This window comes from Hakea prostrata, chromosome 3 (genome assembly GCF_041222555.1).
Source record: "Hakea prostrata isolate BN-2017 chromosome 3, UWA_Hpros_2, whole genome shotgun sequence".
NCBI classification, from domain to species: Eukaryota; Viridiplantae; Streptophyta; class Magnoliopsida; order Proteales; family Proteaceae; genus Hakea; species Hakea prostrata.
This window is the reverse complement of record NC_142602.1, coordinates 16,741,622-16,766,433: the sequence shown is the minus strand read 5'-3', so window position 1 is coordinate 16,766,433 and position 24,812 is coordinate 16,741,622. Positions and strand designations below refer to the sequence as shown.

General features: G+C 41.4%; 1 protein-coding gene across 3 annotated transcripts; it reads left to right on the top strand.

Moving 5' to 3' along the window:
• The first annotated feature begins 235 nt into the window (after positions 1 to 235).
• LOC149021236 (putative ion channel SYM8) lies at positions 236 to 24,784 on the top strand. 3 transcript variants are annotated; one of them, XM_089149500.1, is made up of 12 exons: positions 236 to 839; positions 928 to 996; positions 1,103 to 1,723; positions 2,598 to 2,780; positions 2,896 to 2,955; positions 3,051 to 3,254; positions 16,945 to 17,193; positions 19,525 to 19,623; positions 20,828 to 21,022; positions 21,433 to 21,525; positions 22,087 to 22,353; positions 23,744 to 24,784. In XM_089149500.1, the coding sequence occupies exons 1-12, from the start codon at positions 516 to 518 to the stop codon at positions 23,960 to 23,962; spliced, it is 2,583 nt and encodes an 860-aa protein (XP_089005626.1). In that variant the 5' UTR covers positions 236 to 515; the 3' UTR covers positions 23,963 to 24,784. The 3 variants fall into 3 exon arrangements, 2 of the variants coding, with proteins under 2 accessions (XP_089005626.1, XP_089005628.1); XR_016172304.1 differs by lacking the exon at positions 23,744 to 24,784 and having other exon boundaries at positions 21,429 to 21,525; positions 22,087 to 22,107; XM_089149502.1 differs by lacking the exon at positions 23,744 to 24,784 and having other exon boundaries at positions 21,449 to 21,525; positions 22,087 to 22,171.
• The last annotated feature ends 28 nt before the right edge of the window (positions 24,785 to 24,812 follow it).

Below are 24,812 nucleotides of genomic sequence, written 5' to 3'. Positions count from 1 at the left end.
CTGAGAGTAAAGGATTCCAACGGTTAGCGGTTGACTGAATACGTGTTAGTCGAGTATTTGACCTTTGACCTCCAGGGTCTGAGTCAAAATAGAATGGCTAATGGCTACCCACCAGCTGCCACGAGTCCCAACGACAATAACCCCACGTGGACTTATCAAAGAGATTGCTGGATCCCACTCATCATTTACTTTAACAGTCCAATTAATCTTTCTCCGCTTTTGTCCGAGAATCTCTTTTGCATCTCTCTCCTTTGGGTGTACTGTGAACAGTTCACTCGCTCGAATACCCTGTAAGGCTGTAACAAATAACGATCGATAACTGCAAAAACCGAATTCACTTCACTTTCAGATTCTTCTGCTAGAAACTTGAAATCTGAACCCTAACCTGACAACCTTTTCTTGGAATCACTCTCATGGTTTCTTCTTCTTCGTCCTTGTTTCCAAATCAGATGCTTCTTCGAAGCTAGAGATTTAGCTGCAGATCAAGGTTCAGGCGCTGTGTCAGTCTCGCCACAATGTCTAACAGTACTGGAGATTCAAACTCCAATCTGTTGTCTTCCTCGGCTAATCGAGCCTTTGAATTACGAAGGTCCACTGACGGTGATTCGTTAAGTAAACGAAAGGGCGGAATATTTGATCGAAGTCGAGCTAAGCTTGCTTCACATACTTTGCCTCATCGTCGAGGTTTCTCTCATTGGGTCTCAGATGCGGGAACTCTCGAGATGGATGAGACCAAACCGAAGCTGATTCAGTCTCCGAAATATTCTTCGTCTACATCTTACTCACCGTTCACTGCATCTCCTGGTAGAAGCTCCCGTCAACATAGCAGCTCTCCTTGGGTAGGTACCTGAGGTTTGTACATTTGATATTTCTTTTAAAAACTTTAAGCTCCTCTTTAATTCATTTTTGGGTTAATTTATGCTGCAGCTCATAGCCATTTGTACAGTGACGGTTCTCTATGCAATTTCTCTGCAAACCCAAATCACAGGCCTCCAGGTACACCCCGTGCCTCTATAACCAATCTTTATTTTAAAATTTGCATTTTGAGAAGCTAAAGTTGCGAACCGTGTGTGATTTGATTTGCTTTTGGGTTTTTCTGCAGGGAGAGATTACTCGACTTTATAGTGGGAACAAGGATGTTGGTCTTGATAACATAAAAAATTTGCCGCCTGAAGTTAGTAGTTTATTTTCATATTCTGATGGTGGTGCCGGTAGAACTGTTGTTTTGTATACCGTCGTGTTACTGGTTATCACATCATTTGTTTTGTTCAAATATCTCGACTATCTTCCTCGACTAATCAAGACTGCAAGGGGGTCAAGGAATAATGAAGAGGAAGTTTCCTTAAAGAAGAGAATTGCATATAGAGTGGACGTGTTTTTCTCTGTCTATCCGTATGCAAAGTTGATCGCACTATTTTTTGCGACTGTACTGCTTATTGGATTTGGGGGACTGGCATTGTACGCTGTAGGTGATTGCACCTTTGCGGACGCTTTATGGCTTTCATGGACTTTTGTCGCAGATTCAGGAACTCATACAGATAGGGTTGGCATTGGTCAAAGGATTGTCTCAGTTTCAATAAGTTCTGGAGGCATGCTGGTCTTTGCAATGATGCTCGGCCTAGTTTCTGATGCAATCTCGGCCAAGGTTGATTCACTGCGGAAGGGGAAAAGCGAAGTCATTGAGAGAAACCACATACTGATTCTTGGATGGAGTGACAAGTTGGTAAATTATTCAATATTACTTTGGAGTTGGTGAACCATTTTCATATTGTGGATGACATTAAGAGATTTTCTATTGATGATTTGGTTGTTGCAAGATAAGAAAGGAACCTGAGAAAAAGAAAAGGAAGAAAAGGAAAATCATATTTGTGTTATATTTTTACTATCATAATCTCCATCATTACAACTTCTTGAATCATGGTAATTGTAATTGACTGATACCGTTGTTTTGCTATTTCCATTAAAACAAAATCTTGAGTGCTGATCTCGCTAATCCACCAATTTGATGCTTGTTCTTTGTGGATATTTTCATTGGTAGTATCTAATTAGCCAAGAGGTAACAAACCAGTAAGGAAAGAAAATACTGTTATTTTCGATCTCTGTTTGGTTGTGCAAGATGTGTCCCTGCACACTTTCACCCCCCCCCCCCCCCATTTTTTTGTCAAATTATATTATTGTCTAGGTTTGAACACAGAGTGTGTCATTGCACACCTTCACTCCTTTTTTCATTTTATATGATTTTTAAGGTTGAACAAGAACCAAACATATAGAGGTAACAAAATCTTGGTCAATCTTGCAGACTGCATTTATTCTTTTCCCCCTTGATACATCTACACCTTTCTTCCAGTTTCTGGACAACCCTTCATTCATAATAGATTTACATAAATATGATTCAAAAAAAAGTTCACACAATAAATAAGTGGAAGAAACTAGCAGAAGCTTTCCTCTTCTGTAAAGAAACAGTCCAATAATCATTTTTGCCCTTGATTTTATTCCTTTGCTCCTCATTCTTACTGATTTCATTTGTCATAGTTCCTGGGTATTTTATTTATTTATTTATTCTTGGGCCCCTTCTGCTGACTTGCATTCTTTTTCAGGGTTCGCTTCTAAAGCAGCTTGCCATAGCTAACAAAAGTGTAGGAGGTGGTGTAGTTGTAGTGCTTGCTGAAAGAGAAAAAGAAGAAATGGAAACAGATATATCAAAGCTGGAATTTGATTTCATGGGGACCTCTGTCATTTGCAGAAGTGGATGTCCTCTCATTTTGGCTGACTTGAAAAAGGTATGCTATAGCTATCCATGGTTTACCATTTTATATTCTACCCTCTTAATTTTTGTCTTCACTTGATTAGTGCAAATCTCTTGACTTTTATGGATTATTCTTGGCTTGTTTATAGGTTTCAGTTTCGAAGGCACGTGCTATCATTGTATTGGCATCTGATGAAAATGCAGATCAGGTTGCAATTTCATTAACAGCGTAACACCATGTGACTTTTCAGAATGAATTTCTAACAAGTTATAATTCTTAAATTTTACTATGTTTTCTTTTCAGAGTGACTCACGTGCTTTGAGAGTTGTATTGAGTCTGACTGGAGTAAAGGAAGGTTTGAGGGGTCATATTGTTGTAGAGATCAGTGATCTTGATAATGAACCTTTAGTAAAGCTTGTTGGTGGGGAGCTCGTTGAAACAGTTGTTGCACATGATGTGATTGGACGGCTGATGATCCAGTGTGCTCTCCAACCTGGGCTTGCACAGGTTAGTTAAACAGCTAGCTTCAATGGTAAATATCATAAATTGTGGTCATTGAGGGATAACTAAATTTCAAGGTTGCTTATTGTTCCTTGACTGTATGACTCTCTTGTGTATGTTCTGTTTTCTTGTTTTGAGTTCTTGGCCGTGTTCATCCTAGTCTTACTAATAATTTTGTGGTTCCACTCAAATTTGTGGATTTCATCAAGGTAACAACTATTAATTTTTTTTAAAAAAAGGATTTGCCACTTTGGAAAGGATAAGTGTTTTGAGATTAATTGTACAATTTTATTGAATGAGTATGTAAATGAACTCAAACTTGGTTTACTCTATTCCCATATTCCCAACTAAATGGGATCAGCTATTGATGCGTCCAAAATCTGCTCAGCCCTTAGATCTCCTGTGGATGACCTGCAAAAACGAACGTCAGATGTGGCCCGACCGCTGGGATCGGGAGTCCACCTCCGAAGGCTAAGTCAGTTGATGCACTTAATCACAAACGACTCTACTTGAGCACACGAGCTAAGGAAAGAATAACGAGAATACGATTCAGATTGTATGTGTCCTTCTACCTTGTGAATAGGTGATGTCTTATATAGTGTACCTTCGAATCTCCTTCGTTGGATGTATTTGAGCCTTCTTCGGATAGTTGTCAAATCTTAACGGATAGATCCGTTGAGTGATAGATCCCTACTAGGTTGGACTAGTAGATGACTCCTTTGATAATACGATCGTTATATGGTAGTTATCCATATAATAGCGATAAGCAACAGCCGCAAATGCTGCTACCCGTCTCTTTGATGATTAGTCCATTCCAATTGTAGCGGATTAGGGCGTGCTTGTGACTGAGTTATTTTCTTCCTCAGCAAACTATCTCCTGGACCCGGCTTGCTCGAAAGCGAGTCGATTCCTTTCTTCCCGACCGGGGTCGAGGATTGAACCAAGGTTGAACCAGGTTCGGTTATATTTTTTCTCCATATCACGAGCCCCCCAGACCAACCGTTCGGACGATTTTAGGGCTTGGTTTTGAACTGGGTATTCTGTCGAACAATAGTTTTGCGTAATCCCCAACCCATTAAATGTCGTATCACATTTAATGCGGCTGTATTGCTTTTTCCTCGAGCATCGTGAATATTTTCACTTTTTGTGGGGGTGACGCCACGCATCCTCTGCAGCTGAAACTATCGTTGCTCACGAAATCGAAACGATGGTTTTTGAACGCCTGTTTTTGATTCGTGAGTTCAAACTTTCGAACCATCTCCAAATCTCGATCGTTGATGTTGAATCCATCTCGATCGTACACGTCCTCGATCACTCATGCGAGTGCTTAAAAGCGGTTCGTTGTCTTCGGAGATTTCATTCTCTTTGTCTGGAACTTTGAAACCTCATTGTCTTCTTCGCACTCTAACGATCTTCTCACTCTCGAGCATTATGCTTCTGTGATTCAGTAAGTCTACTGACTCCTTTGCAATCTTTACTTTCGTCTCCAGGTTTCTTTTTTCTTGTTAAAAACCACAACCAGACTTTTTTAGTAATGGAAGGCGGTAGGGTTTCTTATGAAATTCCTCCTGAACTTAGTGCTGGTAAGGGCGACTTTGGTGACGAGGCCTTTGCCTCAGTCCCTTTTGAGCAATCAGATAGTGACCAAAAAACCTTAACTGCCATATGGCATGACTTCAAAGAAGTTAGCCAACAGAAAAGAGCAGAAGAAAGTGGTAAGGCTCCTTCTGCGCTTCCTAAGTCTGGACCATCCAGAATTCCAAAGGCGACTGCCGAATCCTCTGGGCAGTCCAAACAACCTATCAAATCCACTGATGGACCTGGTTCTATTGCTTCCTCCTTTACCGAGGAGAACCTTCCTTTAGCCATCGAACGCTTCGACTTTCCTTCCTCGTACCGTCTTAAGGCCCCCACTCCTAATGAGATGGTTAATTCGATCCTTCCTGACGAATTTTCCCTGTATATAGATACTTTGGAAAGCGGGGTTCGCTTTCCTTTCTTCAATTCTTTGTTTTCTGCCGTTCAAAATCACTGGGATATATGTCCTGGCATGCTTCTTCCCAATAGCTGGCGTCTCATCATCGGCTTTTTGGGTTTATGTTTTGAACTTGGCATCACACCTTCTCTTCCTCTTTTTGTACATTTTCATGTTATTTCTCTTTCCCATCCTCTTGGCTGGGTTGTTCTTTCCAAGCGCAACAAAGTTTAGCTTGACTGGTCGGGCAACATTCTTGCCAGGGGAACCTGCCCTTCCAATCATAAGGGATGGCACAAACGGTATTTCTTCTGCCGAGCGCCTCAATCGGATCTTAACTTCCTGACCACCTGGAAACTGTACACTTCCTACTCTGAGGGCAACCGAGTCCCTCAACTATCCAAGGAAGACAGAGCTGCTGTCAGGAAGATCAAGTCAATTCCATGGTATCAAGAGATACATAGATATGAGATGTAATACAACTCCATTCTTCAATATTGGGGACTGGCTCAATGTGAGCTTTCTAACTGCCACGTTTCGCTTTCTTGAATGTACTGCAAACTTATTTCAATTTTCTGATCTTTGTCCTTCTTTGCAGTGCCTCCAAGAATTAATCCAGACAACCTTCGGGTGAAGGCTGCTGAGGCCGTTGTGACTGCAGAGCAACGGTCTCCTCGAGCATTGACTGCAGAGCCAGTGGCCTCTATGCCTCCCCTAGACCCTTCTTATAAGGGTATAAGAAACTTGAAGCCAGTGGTTGAGGCTTCGGGGAGAGGGAAAAAACCAATGGTGGAAGAGGTCAAAGTCCCCTCTCCCGTCCGAACCAATAGGAAGCATGACTCGATCGATGCTTCTGCCCTAAGAAATCCAAGAAGAATAAAGATTCTGAGGAGATCTTCGTCCCTCAATGGTCATTGGCGGTGATTGACCGAGTCACGTAGGACCATGAGAAGGCTGCTAAGTGGAGCTCTCTCAGCCTTATGCCTGCCGATCGACAAGCCTTTGAAACCCTGCAAGACAACGCTCTCGTTCGTCTTTCCACGACGTATTATTTTTCTTGAGTTTTTTGCTACTTGCTTTGTAATCTCTCCTGGGATTTCTGATAATTCTCCTGCATTCCTAGGAATGCCGTGTTGAGCTTCTACCAACACATGGAGGCCTTGAGCCGAGTTAGTCGTAGCGGCTCCTTGCTGCAGACCCGTGAAGAGAATTTGGCGAAGGCCAATTCTGAGGTGGATCGGCTGAATAAAGCAGCCGAAGAGTCAAAAGAGGAGAATGACCAGGTCATCAACTCTTTGAAAAAAGATCTGGACTTGTTGATCAGTCGTGCTGCTACTGCCAAACGAAGCCAAGAAGCAGAAAAATCTTGCTACCGCGTGCGTTGGGAGCCTCGAGCTTCAAGCCATTGATAACGAACGTCTGAAGAAGATGGCCGTTCCCAACAAACCTAAACATCTTTCGCAAGATCTTCGGAGGGACTGCATTCGGAAGTATCTGAACAACGTTCCCTTCAGCGATCTGATGGCTTCATTCAACCTTCAAGCTTATCGAGAGGGGCAGAATGATGTCTGGAAAGATATTCTTGAATCTAACCCTTCCTTTGACACAACTCCCTTCCGGGGCGGGAAATCTTTGAGAAGCTTGAGATGCCTTTCCCCAATTGGGTTTGGGAGGAAGAGGACCCCATTCCAGCAGATCGAGATATCGAGAAATATCTTGATGATTCGCTGCCTCTTCCCGAAGAACCCCCAAAGCCTACCTCAGACAAAGATCCTTCTGCCGAAAATGAGAAAGAACAATAGGAAGCTATCTCTCTCTCTCTTTTCTTTTCTTTTTTTTGTAAAGGTTGGCCCCCCACGACCTTTGATAATGAAATAGAGGTTTGCCTCCTTCTCGAACTCTTCCAATGATTGCCATAATACTTTCTCATATCGTACCCAGGGAATTGTCTCTATTCCCTCACGTAAGAGATATTTAAGAATGAGATAAGTTATCGTGTAGATAAACTTGTACCTTAATTGAAGATGATGCTTGGGACATCAGAGGGATACGTTTGGGAGCATTGATTTGATTCTTACCAAACCCTTTATGGCTCTTGACAACTTTATCTCCCGACTGCTCCTTCTTTATGATGAAGCCCAAACGTTTCCTTGTATTCGCGTACAAGTTGCTCTTCCCAAGGAATTGGGAATATTCTCTTATTTAATACCGGTGTGATGGTTGGTATTTGGCAGTATCCTCGTATCAGGTGCACATTGCTCCACGTGGAAACTTAGGACAGCCTTTAGGTTTCGAATTTGAAGCGCCGTTATCTTTTGACCGTTGATCCTGCATTTTTCGGTATTCGAAGCGTCTCTTCCATCCTACCCTTGATTAACTTGGGCTTTCAACTGTCGCATCACCCCCTGAGGCTATTTAAGTTCCTCAAGGGTGCTTCATCTTTATCCTCACTATCTGCAAGTTATTCTACTAAATTTGCAAAGTAGTATTTTGTCTTCCTTTGCCGTCTCTGTACTCTTATCCTCCAACAATATCTTCGATCAAAACCTGAACAAGTAAGTTTTCTCCTCTGTCATTCAGTTTTATCACGAACTTCTTCTCCCTGAGTAATCTCCACAGTATTCATACTTGGGGTTTACTCATTACAGAAGCTCCCTGTTGGATATTCCTTGCTTCATCTGTTCGTCAGAAATCTAGGGTTTTCCCTTTTCTGCTATATTTTGGTGGATTTCTCGTATTGACGATGCTTGCCTTTCATTTGTAGTGCCTCCAAGAATTAACTTGGATAATATTAGGGCGAAATCTTGCAAGAAGACTGCTCCAGTGCTGATGAAGGTTATTCCCTCTGAGGTGATTGTTGTTGGTGAATCTTTTAAACGTGGGGAGATTGCTGTTGGTGAATCTTCAGTTCAGTTTCCCACAATTTCTGCTGATGCTTCTTCTACGCCTCCTTTGCCTAGAGAGACCGTTCGGTCTTCTAAGGAGGATGTGGCTCCCTCCATCGCTGTTCACACTGCTGAAACTCCTGCTGGCACTACGCCGGAATCCTCTTCCATGATGAAGACCCTTCGGGCTTCTAAGGAAGATGTGGTCCCTGCAGTCGTTGTTCAGGCCTCCGAACTTGACTCTAGTGCTTGTTTGGCATCCTCCTTCAATCCTTCTACTGTGGAGGTTTTCGAGGAGGCCGAGGATTCTGCTTCTAGGAAGCGCCCTCGGTTGGCCGATGATGTGTTCCATCCTTCCTGGTCGCTGAAGAGATCTGACTTGGTGACAGGCGATTTTGACAAAGCACTAGAATGGTGCACTTCGTTCAAATGCCTTGGCGAGAGCAGAGCCTTCGGGCTTATCTTTCATTCTGAAGATTTTTCCTTTGCTCTTGACTAACTCTTAAGTTGTTGCAGGAGTCTTACTGGTAATTTCCACAATCAAGTGGAAGCAACCTTTAGACTCAGTAGACCTTAGTGATGAGCTTTCCAGGCTTCGGGAAGAATCCAGAGCCAAAGATTTTGAGATTGCTCGTCTTGGAAACAACGCTTGGGAGATTGCCCGAGTGAAGAACTCCGAGAACGAGCGTCTTCGTTCGGATTTGGATGGTGTCAGGGAGAAGATCCGACAGCTGGAGCGGGAAGTTGGAAAGCTTTCAGCAGGGGCGAAAGGGTCTGAAAGGCAAGCTGTTACCCTTTTGCCCGAGTCCCTTCCGACTGATGTTCGCAAGGCTTGCATCTTCAAATATTTGCAGAGTAAGCCTTTTGTTGACATGCTGAACGCTTATAACTTGCAGGCATACCGGGACGGTGAGAACGAGGTATGGGAATCGATATTAAGGAGAAATCCTTATTTCAACACGACTCCCCACCGCGCCAATTGTCATCCTGAAGTGTTTGCAAAGTTGGACGTGATGGACTTTCCACCTCCAGATCCGGATATAATGCATCATCTTGACGACTCTCCTCCTTTGTCTCCTCTTAAAGGATTCAGCTATGAAGAGCTTGCCTTGAATACATGTTTGATCAAAGGCCAGGCTTCTTCAGGAAAAGCTGGATAAAGAGTATGGAATTGCGGAGGATTTTGTAAGTTGGAATTTACAGAATGCTTCGCAATCCTCGAGGGAGATAAACAAATGATAACATATGTTTTTCCGACTCTGTTCTTCTTGAGTCTGTGTTGCTTCTACAAAGCTGCTTCGATCTTGTTTTAAAGTTCTTGATGATCATCGGCGGTGATTTTCCTTCTTGACCAAACGAAGATTGTATCTCAACATTTGTTATCTCATATGTATATTTGATGTAAAGGTTGGCCCCTTCTGGTCATTTAAAGGAATCAAGAATTAACTTCATCTTTGAACTTTGTCAGCCACTTGAGTCTTTGTTGCAGTAGGTCTTAGTTGTTTTGAAACAATGCCTTTACTTAGAGATTTCCGTAGAAATTCAATAAGTTTGAGAAGGAACTCACTCGGGTTTTAAACCGATGCTTTGTAGAAGGTCCCACACGAGTTTTAAACCGATGCATTTACTTAAGGATTTCCGGAGAAATTCAATAAGTTTGAGAAGGAACTCACTCGGGTTTTAAACCGATGCCTTGTAGAAGGTCCCTCACGCCCTCACGGGTTTTAAACCGATGCCTTTAATTAAGGATTTCCGGAGAAATTCAGTAAGTTTGAGAAGGAACTCACTCGGGTTTTAAACCGATGCCTTGTAGAAGGTCCCACACGGGTTTTAAACCGATGCCTTTTGATTTTGTCGCTGGCTCTGATCTTGAGTGTTGTGTGTTGCCCCCAATCAAAAGACAGTATGTTGAAAACTGAGAATTGTATTGATTGAGTTGAATTTTGTTACATTATGAATGAAAATGATAATCTCCTCAAGGATAATATTTCTTCAAGTGTCTGGCATTCCACGAACGATCCAGCTCTTTTTGTGTTGTCATGTTCTTCAGCTTATAAGCTACCGAACCGACTGGTTTAATAACCATATATGGGCCTTCCCATGAAGGGTCCAATTTCCTCTGATGGCGTGGATCTGAAGCTAAGGTATTCCTTAATACCAAGTCTCCCGTTATGTATCGATGATTCTTCACTCGGGAATTATAATGTGACGCTATCCTTCGTTGATAATGTTGAGTTCGTGCTATTGCCTTTGCACGAACTTCATCTAACAAGTTAAGGCTATCTAGCAGTCCTTGTTCGTTCACTTTTTCTTCGAACTCTCTTTCCCGTAGTGTTCCAGCCATTACTTCAACAGGTGCCAATGCTTCAGATCCATAAGCCAGTTTAAAAGGAGTTTCTCCTGTGGGTGTTTGAACCGTGGTTCGATAGGCCCACAGAACGTTGTGCAATTCTTCGACCCATAAGGCTTTATCAACTTCGAGTCTCTTCTTTATCCCCCCAAGTAATGTTCGGTTTGTAACCTCCACTTGGCCATTGCTTTGGGGGTATGCCACTGATGACATACGATGCTCGATCAGATAAGTACTGCAAAATTGTTCAAATTGTGGATTATCGAACTAAGTTCCATGATCGGTCACGATTATTTTTGGCATCCCAAACCGGCAAATGATAGACTTGAGCACGAACTTCTCCACCTTTCGTTCAATGAGAGTTGCCAGGGCGCTAGCCTCGACCCATTTGGTGAAGTAGTCAATCGCTACTATAAGATATTCTTTTCCGCCAAATGCCTTGGTGAATTTTCCTAAGATATCGATTCTCCACATCGCAAAAGGGATGGGGTCTAGAATTGAAGTCAAGGTTTCAGCCGGGCTTTTAGATACCGTAGCATGGATTTGACAATTGCTACACCGACAAACATATTCCATAGCAACTTGTTGAAGCTTAGGCCAATATAGACCGAGCCTCAAAATTTTGTGTGCCAGGGCCCGACCGCCCATATGAGCACCACAAATTCCTTCATGTACCTCGGCCAGAGCTAATTCCGATCCTTCAGGACCCAAGCATCTTAAGAGGGGTCCAACATAGGATCTTCTGTATAGCCTTCTGTTCTGCATTGTGAATCGTGCCGATCGCACCTTGATCAATCTTGCTTCTTTCGGATCTTCTGGTAATTTATCATCTCTCAAATATTCCACGATCGGATCCATCCAGCACCGTTCAGCTTCTATATAGGATATCTCCTTCTCGTGATAACTTGGGAATGTTACTTCCTCGATATAGACCGAAGGGTCTAAATTCTTTTCCTTGGCATTAGCTAATCTTGATAGCTCATCTGCCATCGTATTTTCTTTTCTTGGGATCTAACATAGTGTCAGATTCCTAAATTCTTTCTACAATGCTTGCACAATCTCTTGATATTTTTGTAATCGGGGTTCTTTGACGCCATACTCCCCTTGTACTTGATTGACAATAAACTGTGAGTCACTAAAAATAATTACCTCCACTATCGCCAGTGCTTTTGATAATCGAAGTCCAGCTATTAGAGCCTCGTACTCTGCTTCATTGTTACTTACTTCGAATGCGAATCTTAATGCATACCGAATAATAAAACCTGCTGGACTCTTCAAAAGAATTCCAGCCCCTGCTCCTTGCTTATTACTCGAACCATCCACATATACCTCCCAAACGGTTGGAATAGTGGGTTCGACAATCTCCTCCACTGGTGTAGTAGTTTCTACTACCAAATCGGCCAATGCTTGGGCTTTAATTGTTGTTAGAGGCTTAAAGCTTACTTGGAACTTGCTGAGTTCGACCGACCAAGCTACCATTCTTCCAGACAAATCAAGTTTACGAACAACTTTACAAAGGGGAAAAGTAGTAAATACCTCGATTGGATGAGCCTGAAAGTATGGTTGTAGTTTTCTAGCTGCTATCATAAGAGCCAAAGCCTGCTTTTCGATTTGAGAGTACTGTGTCTCTGCGTCGAGTAATACGTGGCTGACATAATAGATTGGCCACTGCTTTTTGTCTTTTTCCCGAACGAGTACCGCTTACTGCCGAAGGGGATGATGCTAAATACAGTTGCAAAATTTCTTCCTTTTCGGGTCGGGACAATAGCGGTGGTCTTCCCAATGTTTCCTTCAGCTCTTCGAAAGCCTTTTGACACTCTTCAATCCATTTGGCCTCCTTACTGCTCCTCAAATCTTTGAGTGCTTTGAAAAAAGGTAGACACTTTTCTCTCGACTGTGAGATGAAACGGTTCAACGCGGCTACTCTCCCCGTTAAGCATTGCACATCTCGAACAGTCTTGGGGGCTTCCATATCAATCAAAGCTTGTATTTTGGCCGGATTAGCCTCAATACCTTTTTGTGATACCATAAAGCCCAAGAATTAGCTCGACGAAACTCCGAAGGCGCACTTTTCCGGATTCAGCTTCATTTGATATTTCCGCAGTACTGAAAATACCTCCGCTAAATCCTCAATGTGCTTTGTCCTCGCAGTGCTCTTTACCAACATATCATCAACATATGCTTCCACGTTCTTCCCGATCAAGTCTTTAAAAATTTTGTTGACGGCCCTCTAATAAGTAGCCCCTGCATTTTTCAAGCCAAACGGCATGACCTTGTAATAAAAACTCTCACGATCAGTCATGAAAGCCGTAAACTTTTCGTCCTCTTTGTTCACGAGGATCTAGTTGTATCCTGAGTATCCATGAAACTCAATGTTTCATATCCTGCTGTTGCATCTATCAACAGATCAATCCTAGGCAACGGATAACAGTCTTTTGGGCAAGCCTTGTTGAGATCTGTGTAATCTGTACACATTCTCCACTTTCCATTTGCCTTTTTGACCATTTCCACGTTGGCCAACCAGATCGGACATTCAATGGGTTCAATGAAACCAGAGTTCTTCAATTTTTCAACCTCACCCCGAACGGTTTCGTACTTTTCTATGGAGAAATTTCTCCTCTTTTGAATTATCGGTTTCACCTTCGGATCTATCCAAAGTTTGTGCTCTGCAACTTGCTGATCAATTCCCGGCATATCGTCCGCAGACCACGTGAACACATTGTTGTTTTGTTGAAGAAAAGACTTCAACTCCTTGAATTCTTCTAGCTGCTCAGACCCGATATAAGTAATCCTTTTTTCGTCATCGAGATACAACTGAATTTGTTCCAACTTTTCTACCGGCTCGGGCCTTTGCATCTCTGCCTCGTCCCGATCATCTCGTACTTCTATTGGTAACGCAGTTACCTTTCTCGGGCCCTCCTTATCCTTTTGATATGCTACATAACACTGTCGAGAAATTCTTTGGTCAGATGAAACCTGACCAATTCCCATTTCTGTCGGGAATTTTATTTTCAGGTGCTTTGTTGAGACTATAGCACCTAACTTCGATAGGGATGGCCTTCCGAGGATGAATTATAAGCCGGAAGTTCTCGAACCACCAAGAAGTTTACCCGAACGGTAGCCTCTTTGGGGAAGCTTCCAATCGATAGATCTAGCTGTACAGATCCTTCTGCTATTGCGGACGATCCCGCAAAGCCATATAGGTGTGTGGATGATGGCTCCATCAAGTCTTCATTCACTTTAAGCTTTTGATAAGTTGTATAGGATAAGAGGTCTGCAGCAGACCCGGTGTCAACTAACACCCTATACACTTCTCGGCGTGCAATTTCTACCTTGATGACTATGCATCATCATGAGGTAAACAGACGCTTCTTTCATCTTCTTCATAGAAGGTGATCGAACCCTCACCATTCGGCCTCTTTCGCTTCTGTGTTTCTCCAGTTCCAACAAACTTGGATTTGGCTTTCAGCTTCCGGAGCGACTCAGGTTTGGGACCTCCAAATATTGTTAGTATGGGTGACCGAGTGGCATCGATCACTTCCTTACCTTTCTTAGATTTAGGAGCCTCCATTGGTTGTTCTGGACTAACCGAACGTTCCCTCTTGTTACATGTGTCTCGTGGTTCCGCTAGTCTCCCTTTGACGAAATTGGACAAGTGCCCTTGAGATATCAATCTTTCAATATCCGCCTTTAAATGTCTGCAATCGTTGGTGTAGTGACCGTAATCCTTGTGGAAACGGCAATATCTTTCTCTATCTTGCTCCCCAGGTTTGGTGGGAAGCTTTGGAGGTCATTTCAAGATATTCTGCTTCTTGATAATAATTAAAATATCAGCCCGAGGAGTATTTAACGGAGTATACTCACTTTTACCGGGAGATCTTTGCCGCCACACCTGATGAGGCTTTCTAACTCGATCACGAACATTCTGCTTCGGCCTTTGCTTGTTCTCAGGGGCCTTCTGTTCTTTAGTAGAGGCTTTATTATCCCCCTGGCGCGCGTCTAGGATCTCCGTCACCTCTGCCTGCTCCTGACACCTTTGCACCAGTTCAGCATAAGTGGTAGGCATGTCTTGAAGTAATAACTCCAAAAGCCGTCGGTTAGTGAGTCCAGTGAACAAAGCAGTTTTAGCCACTTGTTCATCTAGATTCTCTATCTCCTTCATGACCTTGTTAATCTTTTCAGGTATTCCCGAATCGATTCACATTTCCCTTGTCTGATAGTGAACAAGGTATCCTCTCGGTCTTTTTTATCTAGATTCCGCTTTGGAATCGTCCTATGAATTTGCGCGCCAATTCTTCAAAATCCACGACCCATCCCGAAGGGAGGTTCGAAAACCATTTCTGTGCTGCTCCAGTTAAGGATTAACCGAAAACCCTGCAAAGGATTTCATCGGAATTACCCGCAACAGCCATAGTCTACTGATAATAAATGATATGAGTGGTGGGATCTCCCGAACCATCGAACGTGGAAAAGGTTGGCAAACGGAAATTGTGAGGAAACTGATATTCGGCTATAGGCCCGGCAAACGGAGTTTTTCGAATAACTGAATAAATATCATCGGTTATTCTCCCTCTTGCCAGTTGTCCGAGTTTTTTATTGGTATTGGCCAATTCTTGACTAATATGCGCTGACCGATCTCCGACGACACAATCATTCTCCTAAGCTGCACGCCTGATAGTTGGTGAGTGAGTTCGTACTCCTGCACCTAACCTCGTATTTGAATCGGTCGTACTTCCTTGCGGTCCTTCGAACCGATCGTCTCGCCTAGGGAGTTCTCCAGTTCTCCTAGGTTCTCTTTCTCGCCACCGGTCGCCTTCCCAGAAATTCTGACCGACATTTTGGTCATCGATCAGTCTTTGCTCCCTTTGTAATGCGCGCCTTCCCGCATCACGGTGATCAGGTGCTTGCGGTGCCACCACTTGTCTGGTCAGCATACGGAGCGTCTGACTCACCTCCAATAACTGGAGTTTCAGTTGATCTAGTTGATGTTGGAGTGGATCTGGAAGAATATTACCTCCTTGTCCACCATCTTCTCGTACTTCAAGAGGTCGACTCCCCTCAGGGATATCTGGATTATCTGCTCCGGGAATTTGAATGCCAGCATCTCGCTGGGCCGCAGCAGCCGCCGCTGCCGATGATCTAGTAACCATGGCTTTCTCAAGCGTTTCCCACAGACGGCACCAAATGATGCGTCCAAAATCTGCTCAACCCTTAGATCTCCTATGGATGACCTGCAAAAACGAACATCAGATGTCGCCCGACCGCTGGGATCGGGAGTCCACCTCCGAAGGCTAAGTCAGTTGATGAACTTAATCACAAACGGCTTTGCTTGAGCACAGAGCTAAGGAATGAATAACGAGAATACGATTCAGATTGTATGTGTCCTTCTACCTTGTGAGTAGGTGATGTCTTATACAGAGTGTACCTTCGAATCTCCTTCGTTGGACGTATTTGAGCCTTCTTCGAATAGTCGTCAGTTCTTAACGGATAGATCCGTTGAGTGATAGATCCCTACTAGGTTGGACTAGTAAATGACTCCTTTGATAATACGATCGTTATATGGTAGTTCTCCATATAATAGCGATAAGCAACAGCCGCAAATGCTGCTACCCATCTCTTTGACAATTAGTCCATTCCGATCGTAGTGGATTAGGGCGTGCTTGTGACTGAGTTAGTTTTCTTCCTCAGCAAGCTATCTCCTGGACCCGGCTCGCTCGGAAGCGAGTCGATTCCTTTCGTCCCGACTGGGGTCGAGGATCAAACCAAGGTTGAACCAAGTTCGGTTATATTTTCTCCATATCAGCTATATGCATCCTTTTTTTCAAATCAGCTCCATTCATAGTGTTACTAACTAGTCTTAAGCTTTAAATGTCTTTACCCTTGGCTGATTTATATCCCTCAACTTGAGTTGAACCACTCCTCCCTGTTGGAGCATTTCAAAGGCCTCTGTCGTTCATCCTTGCCTTCTCAAACTATTGTCTTGCACTTATCATTTATAGGTGGTACTCCCGAATTAAGTTGAATTTGTAAATTTATCTTCTCTCACTCATCCATATCAACTTCCTTATCCATATTTTATACAAACTTCTTGTAAATTGCAATATTTTCTTCTGGAATTTATGATTTACAAGATTTTAGTACCTATTTAGAGGGCTGGCCTTAGTGCGACGGTGAGGTTGCTCCATTGAGGCCTGGTGGTCCCAGGTTTGAGTCTAGAAGCAGCCAATTAGCAAAGCAAGGTAAGGCTGTGTACATTATGCCCTCCGCTATGTATTGGTGAGAGCCGTGCGTATTTTTTTTCTTTGTTTCTTTCTTTATTTTATTCCCTATTTATAATAAAACACAATCTGGATGCTTCTTATTTGCAGTCCTACTCAAGAGCAATGAGGATGGTGGATGAATATTCAGCAATTATAGAGTTATTGAGGCACTTTTGTTTTTGCTTGGCAATGCTTAGTGATTGATGAGTTTATTACCTCTGTGCAGATTTGGGAAGATATCTTAGGATTTGAGAATGCTGAGTTCTATATCAAAAGATGGCCTCAGTTAGATGGTCTCCGATTTGAAGACATACTGATGTCATTTGCCGATGCTGTACCTTGTGGAGTGAAGGTTGCTGCCATGGGTGGCCAGATCATTTTAAATCCAGATGATGATTATGTGTTAGAAGAAGGAGATGAAGTCCTTGTTATAGCGGAAGATGATGATACTTATGAACCAGGCCCATTACCAGAGGTCTGTTTTCCTGTCATCATATGTCGCATAAGTATTATTTTAGTTTCCCAAACAATTAAGTTGTTTTCTGCAACAATGCAAATTTAAATTCAAAAGGCCCCGGCAATAAAAGCTTGCACAAACACATGCTTATGCTTAGAGACCAAACAGAGTCTAATGAAAGTTATCACTGAAAATTAGAGACCAGGTGCAATAGTTTGATTGCTGACTGCAGTAGCACGCATATTGTGAGCACCCTACTTGAATAAGGGCTGCTTTTCTTGTGTACTTTTTTTGAAGAACATTTATAAATTGATGCAGGAGGATTTAATCAAGAAGTAATAAGCCCCTTTGACGTCTCTTTGTCTGCAAAGAATTCTTTGATGAAAATCACTTGCCTGTCCCTGCCTAAACTATAAAATTTTTTTAAGATGTCTATGTTCTGTTGTTCATGATAATATATTATATTTGCAAAAATTGCATCCACTTCCTTAGGCTAAAATAATCAATACTTGTAGTTATGGCCATGGAACACAGTAAAATACTACATCATTGTACATGACTCTGATTTGTTTCTACAACCTAGAGATCAAATGTAAAAAGACATGCCTTACAGAATTTCGTTGATTGAATACTTGGGGAACAACAAAACAGAATTTGATGGGACTGAGAAATCCTTGTATCCAACTTCCTGATAGAGCTTGAAATCAGGTTGCACAAGACTTATATCCTGCTGAATATTTTCTCCAGGATTCAGATTGATGCAAAGGGTTGGTTCTGCACCAACCATATGAAGAACCAAAAACAGTAACCAACCAATAAAAGCAAAAGCTCTTGATTCAATAATCAGATGAAAGCCACTTGTGGATACTGATTGAATGTCCCCTGAAAGAGTTGAATCTCTCAAAATATGAGTCCAGTCGATGGAATGATTGGTTGGAACTGCATATTAAATGTGGAACTAGAGTTGAAGAGAATTCGGGAATTGTAGGATTACGTTAACTTTGCAGAAAACTAAGACAAGACTTGGTTAATTAGCAGAAGGCATATCACTAGCAATTACAGAAGAACTCTTAAGTCAGAAATCAAAGTGTCAAAGCAGTACAGGAATCAGTTGCTGAAGAACTACTGCAAGAAGAAAATAGGGATAGAATCTGGAGTGGTACTAGGTGATGGGGATCAATCATTGAGTCTGCAAGTTATGGGCGCACTCATGGGTTTTAGCAAGAAGATTCTATCTGTGATCAGATTTGATGGTTAGATTTAGATATAATGTCTGATATGACTGAATCTGAATCTATATTTAATGGCTAGAATAACGGAAGAAATGATTAGATACAATTGTAAGATTATAACTAGAATAGAAGGCAAATAGAATACTGCCTATTTGCATAGCTCCTGTGCCCAACACAGGAAAGCTTAAAGTTACAGCACTACTCCTGCCTAAAAAGAAAAGAAAAGAAAACCACGTCTAGGTTGATGCCCCTCCATGTGCTTGAGAAGGAGGTAAGTGGTTGATGGGGGACTGATGAGAGGAAGGTGAATTATTTCCTAGAAAATATATTGGATCTGAAACTGTGGAAAGGACACTATCTACTAAAAAGTGAAAAGGTAAATAGAAAGAGAACAATGAGATGAGAAAAGGTAGGGAGGAGCCACCCATGGGGTTGAGAGGAGAAATGAGATTTGAAATAAAATAAAATAAAATAGAAGGAATGAATAAGAGAAAGAAGAACAAAAAGGAGTAAAAGTGACAAGAACTCAAGAAGTAAGGGGGAAGAAAGAAAATCCCTTAACCAAAACCAATGTGGAAGAGAAGAGCTTCAGCCATCACTTGTGAGAACCAGATAAACTCATTCTATTCCACTTTGTGTTTTTCCTAGGGGGTGGTTTCTTGATTACATTATTTTTTTTTATTTTCTTTCTGCTAAAGTCAGTTTTATTAAATTAAGGGAAAAAGAACGCTAGACAACAAATAAGGGATACTGCAACAATAGTCTTCAATTGCATGAGAAGAATGACCTAAAATTTAAACAAATCTACGTATTGGTATCCAAGGCTCCAAGCCTTATCCCTATCTAATTCTGACTTAATTGATCTTGGCCATTTCTCCACCTTGCTGATGTTTGTTCTTTTGCACAGAAACTGCTAAGAAGTCTGCCACTGAATTGGCATCCCTGAAACAGTCAGGGTCTCCACTTTGTTGATGTTCTACTTTTCATTAGATAGCTTGACAACTAGAAAAGAGGACCGAAATGTCTTTTCATTATGTTTTATGGTTATGAAATACCTTATAGAATCCCTGATCTATAGGTCAATCTATTATCATTTCACTCCATGTTCCTGCTGCAGGTACATAGGGGCTTTTTCCCTAACATGTTCTGTCCTTCAAAATTTCCGGAGAAGATACTATTTTGTGGATGGCGCCGTGACATTCATGATATGATAATGGTAATTTAATTTCAAAATCTTTGTTCCTCATATGTAAGTTTGCAATAAATATCTGGTGCACCACGAATGATTATCTTTCAAACTCTAGGTTCCTAATCATTGTGATATTTTCCTGTTTCATAATGTGACTGTAGACTTGTAGTTAGCTACTTTTCTTTACAAAAGCATTCTAGTTCAACTTGTTAAGTTTTTCCCTTGTCATAAATGCTTGGAGCTGATGGTACTCCTCATGGTATTCAGCATTGTTCCCATCAGAAAGTTGTGGATGTTGCAGCTAGGAGACTGTTTATTTTGATGTGAAATGAGTGGGTACTTAATAAAGAAAGTTAATATCTATTGTAAGGTTTGTATCTTAGAATGTATCAAAGGAAAAAACAGATGTTTACAGCCCACTATAATATGTCCATTTTCTTAAAGATAATATAAAAAGGGAGTACCCAATGCCCAACACTTCTGCCACTCCGGAATCTGGGTGGGTCATAATGTATGCAGCCTTATCCCTGTTTTTGTGGAGGTTGTTTCCAAACTTGAACCTGTGAACTTTTGTGAGCTGTCAATTGAGTGACGTTACCATTGCTCCAAGGCCTGCCTCCTCCATCTATAAGATAATATAGAGTTAGTAATATCTTCTTTATTTCACTTCAAGATTCACGAATTGAACATTAAAATGAATGGATCCAGGGAAATGTCTCTAGGTTGAATTGTTTATGGGATTATTTCCTTCAATCTGATTCCCCCCCCCCACCCAAAAAAAAAAAAAAGTACCCCAACTAGTGTTAAAATGTGGGATAGGATCAGTTAGCCAACCAAAGTAATTAGGGGGAGGCTTAGTTAAGTTGAAGTAATTAGTTGTGGAAACTGCCTAATTGTTGAGGCTTTGTTATATCATGTGTTCTAAGTAAGCTTCTAATGAATTGAGAATATACTGGCTTGACAAACTTTGAAAGGTTTTTGTATGACATGAACTGGTTCAGTAACCTTAGCCTCGTTACCTGCTTTAGAAGATTTTGACAGAAAATTGGCAGCTTCTATATTTGCAGGTTCTGTTATTTGGTTTACTACATAAATTGTCGTACCTTTTTTTCTTTTGGTTGGTCTTTGCATTGATATCTGTGGTGAAGTGCCTCAGACACTGAAATATTCTTGATTATGTTGCTGGTTGAATTTTAGTTTTTTTAATTTCTTTTGAATTTTTTTTTCTTAGGTCCTTGAGTCATTCTCAGCTCCAGGTTCAGAACTATGGATGTTTAATGAGGTTCCAGAGAAGGAAAGGGAGCGCAAATTGACTCATGATGGTCTTGTTCTTAAAGAATTGGAGAACATCAAGCTCGTGCACAGGGAAGGAAATGCTGTCATCCGTCGGCATTTGGAGAGTCTTCCAGTAGAGACATTTGATGCTGTAAGTATGCATTGCCTCTTGTAGACGATTGTGAACTGGTGAAGTTTTGTCCCTGTTTATTGTTTTAATTCCTTATTTCCATGTAATGTTGTTCTTTGGTTTTCATGGCCAATTCTACTAGTTTACTGTTTTTTAAATTGTTTGGCGATCAATAACTTTTACAGTAAGTCATGATTAACTTTTCAGTACATATTGACTCTATAATTTTCTGGTGAAACTAGTTCTTTATACTAATCCTAACTCTACAGCATCTAGTAAGTCAATAAATTTCTTCCCCTAAATGTGCACTGGGTTACAACCTTTTTGGGGATTGTGTGTGTAGGTGGGAGGGGGGGTCAAGCAGTGCTCTCTTGATGAGTTCTCCATTAAATGTTTCCCCCATCAATTGAATACTAACCCTAAGTAGACAGATTTTAATTCTCGCAGATGAATCTCTGGAGGACTCAAATGTGCTTTCTGACTCACGATCTCTGTCCACTCTTCTTCTGATTCGTGATATTCAGGTAACTCTATATTGTTCAATGTTGATCTGATTCAGGAATTTGTTTTGTGGTTTCGTGTTCTTATAATTTTCTTACTACGGAGTCATTCATCGTTTCAACCTCTCTTATTATTATTATTTTTGGCGGGTATAATTTAAATTTTTGTAGCCTTGATCATTTCTTTCAATAAAGGTATAAGTGTGCTATGCTTCAGCGGCTGCTTGTGTTGTCAACTTGTAAATATAAAGCTAAGTTAGTTAACCCTGCTTCTTATTCTAGAAGCTGTCGACTAGTGAAAAGAATCATAGAAGTTGCTCCTGGCAACATAAATGAGGAATTTGAATTAAGATGATTTTGCAGTTACTTGTTGGATTTTGGATGAGAAATGGAAATGGAGGTTAAAGGAACACAGATATTCTAATGATCACCCCTCCAAAAATGGGGAAATTTTGATTTCCACATTCACCACCAGTTGCTTGCTGTATAAATAATTAATCCTGGCAGATAAATCTAGGCATTGATGATCTGTTTCTAATATTTTATCATTAACAGCTAATTGCCTACTTCTTTTCATGCATTCAGTCCAAGCGTCTTCCACATCGTGTTGCAAAACCACCTCCTCCGCATCATTCTGGATTCTCTTACAGCTCTTGGATCTGCGAAGTGCAGCAAGCTTCAAACTCATCAATAATTATTAGTGAGATCCTCGATTCAAGGACTAGAAACCTGGTCTCTGTCTCAAGAATTAGTGATTATGTGTTGTCAAATGAAATAGTGAGTATGGCACTAGCAATGGTCGCTGAAGACAAGCAAATCAATCGGGTACTCGAGGAACTCTTTTCTGCAAAGGTATTTCATGTCCATGTGCAAACTTCTATCTAGGTTTGGATTTACTGAACTGGTGATGAATTTTGGGAGAGGACACAACCCTGAATTAGTTAAACATACCCGAATTCCCTGGGCAGTCAACCACTGCCGACTAGGGCAAAAGAGAAACAAGAACTGAAAAGGAATTTGGAAAGTAATACAGATGAGAAAAGAACACAGAAGGAGAAATTTTTTATTACGTCGTTGCTTAAAAAGGGTGAATCTGGTGCTGAAGGCTTCCGCACAAGGGGAGTCTAGAAGGGGGACTTTTCTATGCAGCCTTAACCCAGCAATTTTTGCTGAGAAGCTGTTTCATTACCTTGACCTCAGGCTACAATTGTGGTCTACGAACCATTGCACCAAGGCCCACCCCTTTTACTACATTTACTCTGGGGAGAACATTTTGCCTACACCATGCTGGTGTAAGTCATGTACTACCAATGCCAATGAAATGGTGAGCATGTCCAAATTAACGTGCAACTAGTTATTTTATAAGCATTCAAGTTAGTACTATAATGTATTTAGCTTCAGGGATGAATGTAGCATAGTTAAACACCTGGATGGACCAGTTGGGTCAAGAAAGGTGCTACTAGAAACAGTAGGCTTCTGGTTACTCCGTTTTGGGTTTCAATATCTGCACTAAGAATGGTGGTAAACCAGGAACAGCTCAACTGTGACCCAGTAGGTTGTCTGGGAGATGGACATCTTTTCCTTCTTTATGATGAAATATATGAATCACATACAGGGACTGGGCACCCCCGCGGAGGGGGATGAAGGCACTTAACTTGCCAGTTGAAAGAGTTTTGCCAGTGTGATTGCAATTAGCAACAAATTTGGTGATAGAATATGCAATATATTTCTATCGGCTGAAAGTCTGGTCAGCCTCTAAACTTGTCTCGTGTTTTTCTTTTCTAGGCAGATCAACTTAAAGGACTTAAATTTAAGGATTGCCAGACTGTTTATTATTCAAAAAGATTATTTCAAGTAGCACTTCCGTTTCTTATTTATTTGTTCATTCTCCCTAAAATGCAATGGAGAAAAATGGTATACCCGGTGCATAAGGTTCCCACCACTGCTGGGGAGTGTGGGGAGGATCATAATGTGCAAAGCCTTACCTCAGCTTTAGCAGAGAGTCTGTTTCCAGAATTTCAGGAAAACTGTTCACCATGCTTTGACTTGGAAATTAACAAAAACTGGAAATAGGCCCACAACTTCTCCACATGAACAACTGAAACCCTTTAGGTTTTTTGTGTGAGATTGTTTGGGAATTCTCAGATTTTACCAATGGGGTCTGTTTGCTGTAGTGGAGGTGGTTTGTACTATGATGGTGGAACATACTTGTATTTGACGTATGAATGTTTTGTCTCCACAGGGTAGTGAGATGTTTATCAGACCAGCAGAATTCTATCTGTTCGAGCAGGAAGAGTTGTGCTTCTATGATATAATGAAGAGAGGTCGACAAAAGCATGAGATTGTGATTGGTTATCGCCTAGCAACAGAAGAACGTGCCATTATCAACCCTCCACATAAAGAACTGCCACGAAGATGGTCCCATGAGGATGTTTTTGTTGTCATTGCACCAGGAAAATGAAGAGGATAGCAACATCTTTGCTCGCCATTCGATTTTCCTTGAATTGGCAGCGTCAGAGCTATTTATATTGCCACCCATTCTGCCACTTCTTCCTGTGGCTTGCATCTCTGCTACTATTCAACCTTCTCTTGGTCCATACCTGATCATTGGGTGTGGGAGCAAACTGGGTTTAAATTATAACCTGGAATGGAGTGCTGGGTGTTGAATCAATATGTGAGCAGCCTCCACAATTGATTAATAAAATCTATGGAAACAGAAATTGTTGCCGCTGTAGAAGCAAAACTTTTCAGTGGAAGTTGTAGCTAGCCCTCTTTGGTGCCTCCGTGTGCTCCTGTGGTCTGATTTTTTTTCTTATTCATACTTACCGTAAGGTACAAAGGAAAGAAAGAAGTCTGAAAAACTTTGGTAAAACATCAGTTCTCTCAATATTGTATGGTGCATCCTCCATAAAACCCAGACTAACACCCCTTTGAATTGTTATGAACTTCTAATAATTTTCTTCTCTTGAGACATTATTACACTGTACACAAGTACATTTCTTTTAGGGGAGTAGAAGTTCATAAATATATTTGAGGCATCTATACAGAATCATCAGAGATGGGTCTTAAATGTTGGCTTCTTTCCAAATACTTCACATCTATACATGTGCATGAAGAATCGATGGACTTGCTTTTGGATTATAAAACTTAAGTAGGCATCTAAGTATACTCAAATAGGAGTGTCAATCAAATGGAATTTGAGTAGATGGGTGAAGGTCATCTCATCTTTTTTCAAGAAGGAAATCGTCACCTACAAATAAAGCAATTTGAGTTGCCAAATGTAAGAAACTTAGCAGCCTCAACCGTTTCTC